Here is a 6553-nt window from a genome sequence, read left to right as displayed (position 1 = left end):
ATATATATATATATATTTCTTTTTTGACAGCCCAACTTTTCGCTTTCTGTTATTGCCTACCTCAGCACATGTTTTCACCTTAGCATGTTTTGTGTTTACTGTGTATTGCAGGTCACAACAACGACAATTATTCCAACATCGATGGTACCTAAAACCACAGCACTGGATACTACAACTACAACGGCGGTAACTACGACATCAGCGGTGGATGTAACAGCTACAACACCGGTTACTACAACAACTGTTGACATTACGACTACAACACCGGTTACTACGACAACAACACCGGTTACTAAGACAACGACAGTGGATACTACCACTACCCCACCGGTTACTACGACAACGACGGTTGATACTACCACTTCACCACCGGTTACTACAACAGCTGTTGATAGTACGACAACAACACCGGTTACTACGACAACGACAGTGGAAACTACCACTACCCCAACGGTTACTACGACAACGACGGTTGATACTACCACTTCACCGCCGGTTACTACAACAGCTGTTGATAGTACGACAACAACACCGGTTACTACGACAACGACAGTGGAAACTACCACTACCCCAACGGTTACTACGACAACGACGGTTGATACTACCACTACACCGCCGGTTACTACGACAACGACGGTTGATACTACCACTACCCCAACGGTTACTACGACAACGACGGTTGATACTACCACTACACCGCCGGTTACTACGACAACGGCGGTTGATACTACCACTACCCCAACGGTTACTACGACAACGACGGTTGATACTACCACTTCACCACCGGTTACTACGACAACGACGGTTGATACTACCACTACTTCACCGGTTACTACGATAACGACGGTTGATACTACCACTACCCCAATGGTTACTACGACAACGACGGTTGATACTACCACTTCACCACCGGTTACTACAATAGCTGTTGATAGTACGACAACAACACCGGTTACTACGACAGCGACAGTGGATACTACCACTACCCCAACGGTTACTACGACAACGACGGTTGATACTACCACTACACCACCGGTTACTACGACAACGACGGTTGATACTACCACTACCCCAATGGTTACTACGACAACGACGGTTGATACTACCACTTCACCACCGGGAACTACAACAACTGTTGACATAACGACTACAACACCGGTTACTACAACAGCGACGGTGGATATTACCACTATCCCACCGGTTAATACACCAACTGTTGATAGTACGACTACAACACCGGCTACTACGACAACGCCGGAGGAAACTTCGAAATCAAGTAACAAGAATTCTGGGATGTCCGTTCCTACACTGATTGTAATTGTCACTACTCCATCAGTACTTTTAGCGGGAATAGTTGTTATTTTTCTCATTACCAAATACAACAGACTGCGAGCTCAGGATGCAAAAGGTAAGTTAATACATATTGATTATGATTGTTTTATTAGCTCACCTGCCCGAAGGGCATATGAAATAAGGGTGTGGTCCCCTAGGGGGTTTAGTAAGGGGCCAAAAAGGGGAAAATTTAGAAGAAAAAAAAATCAAAAATCTTCTCCATTTCCAGAAATGCTAAAACCAAATACTACTCATAGCTGTAAAGGTCTTTGGGTGGTTTTTAACAATTGTGATCCTTGGGACAAGGGGCTTAATGGATTTATGAAATAAGGGTGTGTCCCCCTAGGGGGTTTAGAAAGGGGCCAAAAAGGGGAAAATTTAGAAAAAAATCAAAAATCTTCACCATTTCCAGAAATGCAAAAACCAAATACTACTCATAGCTGTAAAGGCCTTTGGGTGGTTTTTAAGGAATTTTTAATTAAATGAAAACGACTCTATATTTTATAAGTGTGCGTCTAGGTTTGTCTGGACATGATATCAACTAATCTTGTCTGATTGTACGATCAAAATCAACGGGAATTATTTCAAAATAAGTTATTTGTTGGATGATGATTTCTTAATTACATGTTATTGAAACTCTATTTATGATGTATACATTTTGTCCAACTTATTAAAAGTTAAACACGTGTACCCAGCTATGCTTGGTTTGGTTTGGTTTAGTTTTGTTTGACGTGTCCGATCAACAGCTATGGTCATTTAATGACGGCCTCCCCTGTGTGCAAGATGCATGCGTGTAGTGTATGCGTGTGTGTTTTAAGAGGCCGCGATATGTTCGTGTTTTTCACATTGTGATAGCACGGAACTGATGCCGATATTATTGTGCTACCTCACTGAAACACACTGCCGAAGACACCCAACAGGACCCCCCACCGGTCACTTTATACTGACAACGGGCGAACCAGTCGTCCCACTCCAAAAATGCTGATCGCCTCTTACGATCATGCAATGGGGGCAGCCGGTACAATTAGTACACCCTACCTGCAGGGACTTCCCATCTATGCCTCTAATTTCTCAATTCCTTAGTGGTATTAACTGCAAATAGTCCATTTGAAATACAATTAAAATCCTATTGGAATATGTGTCATTATTTCACAGCATTATGGTCTTTAACAGAATATTTTCTTTGGATGATCGATGTCAATGCTTTTTTAACAAATCGTTATTTTAATTTCCGGTTTGCTAACAAAAGTAAACGTTGAAATAGATTTGGTTGCTTAGCAACATATTTTATCATAACATTTCTCTAAACCATTATTGTTTCAAATGATGCAGTTAACTAGCAAAGAATAACGATGCGTTGGACAGTAAACGGTGCGATGCAATCATTTTCACGTTGTTGATTAGAACTCTTGATTGATAAATAAATAGTTATTAAAACAAACGAAACGATCATATTCTATTTAAAAACATTACTTTTACACAGAGAATAGTCGATATTTCCGTGTATTTCTTTCCATTTAATAAAGGTTCAGTTTTTCTGTAATATGATTAATCAGGGTATTGTGAGCTGAAGCATGATAAACACTTATTTTATTCATTGTTCCGACCCTATCCTGTTTCACTCTTTAAGGCTCCCTAGTACAGCCAGCAGTTGTTCACCTGAGTCATCATTCAAGCACACACAATAACGGCACTGCTTTTAATATCCAAATCTACCAGAGCTGTAGAATGTATCTGTATTTATTTCCATCCACTAAATTTAAGGCCTAACATTACTGATCTAAGACGAATTGTGAATGATTATGTCTTATCTCTAATTTTAGAAGAGTTTAAAATTATTAAAATGTCACTGATCTGTTATTCAAATAACATTGCTTAATCCGTTTCGTTTTAAACTAAGTTTGTACAATTGACTGACACACAATCGGAATGTACAATTTAATCGTATACATCAGTAAAAAAATAATGACTTTAGAGTATTAAAACATCTGAATATTTATAAACTATTATGTTATTCTTGCTACAACAAATGGCATATTATACAACAAATTTTTATGTTTTAGATAAATGCTTCTCTTTAAAACCAGTTCACTCGTTGTCATTAAAATACCAATTACTTGTATCTTCATGTTTTCATGTTTCTTGAAGACTGTTTTGCATGGGTCAATAAACATGGCTCGTTTATTTATTTCGTAGAGAGTAGAGACATCATTGTATAAATTGTACAAAAAAAGGGAGAAAGGAATATTTACGAAATAACGACATGAAATATTCTCACGGAGTGATAATGAATACAAGTAAAAAAAAGACAACAGAGTTGAAGTATATCGTTGCAGATTGTGATGGGTTTATAATGTAAAATTAAATATTAAATATTGCTTTTTGTCTACAGAACAACTAACCAGGAAGGATTCATCGATGGTCGCTGACAATTTTCACACGACAGAAAACCAACAAGGAAGAAACGAATATCCCTACTCGTCACCTTTTTCGATTACCAATAATATGAAGTCATATCAAACGCAACTACCACGCATACAAACCAATTCTGTCTTGAGGTCAGTTACCCCAACGATAACGCCATCGAATTTCACATACCTTGGAGTCGGTGATAACGGACATTCTTCTCAGACATTTTACACAGGAAAACAACAGAACAGGTTCAATTAATTATCATGTATGGGTACTATGTCCAAAGTCGTTGCAACAGTGGTTAGCAAAATGATAAGAATCAAAGGTTTTAATTTTCTCAATTTATTAAGTACAGAGAACTTAAGTTATTACATCAGGTTAAAGTTGTGATCACTATTCAATGTGCTGATTATATTCAGGTATTCCAAACATGATGCATTCAAAAATTGGACGTTTTAATAAGTATTACGTCATGAGATAGTCATTAATACATTATGTGACCCAGAAGTGAATATGGGACTGCCATACATCCTTGGAATTCAAAACAATATTTAATGATTTTCTTATGCTTGTATGTATTTCTGTATACTATCTTTAAAAGTATAACGGTATTTTCGGAGAGTTTAATATTTAAATTGTTTCCATATATAGCCTTTTAACCACTAAACAATAATTTGTGATGAGAGTTCTGTTGATACCGCATAAATGTCTGTAACAAACATATGTTATAACATGATGGCAAAGTTGATTACTTCAGATAATTTGTTAGATGATGTACCTTACGTAAACATGTTACATGAAAATCGGAATGCTTATGTTTGAAAGACACAACATATAGATGATCTGGAAGGTGTCCATGGTAATTTATCACAACTATTAATTATTATGAATTATTGATTAAGTTAGATATTCCAGAACCATTTCAGCTCATTGCGCCCTTCATAACATAATCGGTGTAAGGCACCTGTATTGGCTTCCTCTGATTATGTCCTAATGATTGTAGTTATTAATTCTCTACCTGTATGTATATTTAGAGAGGAAGACATGAACGTAGATAAAGTACGTCCAATGGACATTTTACATTCCTTTTACAGATTTAAACATTTGTATATGTCTACACGTTGATCAAACACGTGTCTACTCAAATTGGTACGCTACCGAAATTGGTAAACGGCCATAAAACGTTTTAAACTGTGCTATAAAATTGCAAGTGAATGCGTTTTCATCTGAGCATATAGCATTTATTTTATTCATCAAAACGTTTAGAGTGCAAAATGGCTTTCCTTCGTCGATAATATTAATTTTTGAAGCTGTACTATATACGACATCATGTGACTATTTTACCACGTGACATAGTATAGGTCCATCAAGTATGTTGATAAGTACAGGAACCGCTCATGCTTCTTTCAAATATTGTTATATATAACTATATTAAGTGTCTTAATATTCCTTGTTTTGTTTACCTGTATAACCAGAAACGTGTATCTATATAATCGATAGTTCGTATAATCTAGACATTTAATTAATCAAGTAGTTTTATGTTTTTAGGAATTTGCAACTATTTGTAAGGAGAACAGTTCTATATTCCGGATAGATATATTTGTTAGTGAATTCGCGATTTAGATCGGGATTCATTATCAGATAATCAAACACCTATTGCGTCACGTGATATGTTTACATTTTTGTCACAACAAATGACGATGGAACTGATATCACCTGTGTACAAGAGTGTATTAAGCACTTTAATCATCGTATGTAAAATGATATATGTAAATATTTCAATTAGTCATATTATTCTCCGACGACAGATACATTGTATCTTATACCTTTTGTTTTAAGATGTTGTAGGTAATAACATGTAATAGTATTAACATGTCTCGGAAACTAATACAAAACTTTAACAACCATGGTTCAAAAAGCAAATAAGTTTTACACTAATTGTGCGACAGTGTTATTTCCACAGATTACTGTCAATCGGACAACTTCTTTAGTTGTGTTTTATGTTACCCTTTATTTCTAGAATATCTAGATTCCATGACTAAATATTTAATTGGTACACAGGAAATGGATATATAAAATGGTTATCCTCCAGGATTGCTGTTGTAAAATGCATGCAGCTTAAATAAGGTGAAGCTAAAATCAGTCACCTAGGTTTAATTTGACTTTAAAAAGTAATTGGAAGGTATTTTAATTCCCTTTTGACAGGTTGGTGTTTATTTCAGAGTAAAGTAAAGGACAATAACATGATGTTTAACAAAGATGGTGTGTTATTAATATGTAAGTAAACATGTATTATATGTCTGTATTCCCGAATAAGTATTTAATTATATTGTCATAAAGGACATTAACAATATGTTTAACAAAGATGGTGTGTTATTAATATGTAAGTAAACATGTATCATATTTCTGTATTCCCGAATAAATATTTAATTGAATAATCATTCTTGGCTTGTGTACTTTGTATTCTTTGAAGTAAATCGTGACTGACATTACCGTATTCTTGCGTCAGCTGTGGCAAAACCACTTTCTCATGATTTAGTGTCGAACATGGATGGCATGCAGTATTTACTTATTAATCACCCGTTATCCCCTACTGGTTCCCGGGAGTGGAGGAGGGGGGTATTCATAAAGCCAATGATTCGGAACAATTTGGAGGAGACAAACTCTCAAATACTGTTTTCAATGTTTTCATTTGACTTTTTAATCGTTTGACATGATTTAAGCAAGTTCCAGAAAAGTTGGGTTTAAGCAAAGAATCCATGTTTGCGTGGGAACTGTTTCATGAATGCGGCCCCTGGTTTGAACTTNG

The 6553-nt window shown here is 36.0% G+C and overlaps 1 protein-coding gene across 1 annotated transcript in view; it reads left to right on the top strand.

The window, feature by feature from the left end:
* Positions 1 to 6049, top strand: part of LOC110449034 (fibrocystin-L-like) — a 14979-nt gene extending 8930 nt beyond the window's left edge. Inside the window, exons 9-10 of the mRNA XM_021495607.1 lie at positions 112 to 1408; positions 3725 to 6049. Coding sequence (XP_021351282.1) covers positions 112 to 1408; positions 3725 to 4002 — 1575 coding nt within the window. The 3' untranslated portion in view covers positions 4003 to 6049. The remainder of the gene's footprint in view (positions 1 to 111; positions 1409 to 3724) is intronic.
* The last annotated feature ends 504 nt before the right edge of the window (positions 6050 to 6553 follow it).

Source organism: Mizuhopecten yessoensis, unplaced genomic scaffold (assembly GCF_002113885.1).
Source record: "Mizuhopecten yessoensis strain PY_sf001 unplaced genomic scaffold, ASM211388v2 scaffold4431, whole genome shotgun sequence".
NCBI lineage: Eukaryota > Metazoa > Mollusca > Bivalvia > Pectinida > Pectinidae > Mizuhopecten > Mizuhopecten yessoensis.
The sequence above is the reverse complement of the archived record's forward strand: the minus strand, read 5'-3'. Positions and strand labels throughout refer to the sequence as shown.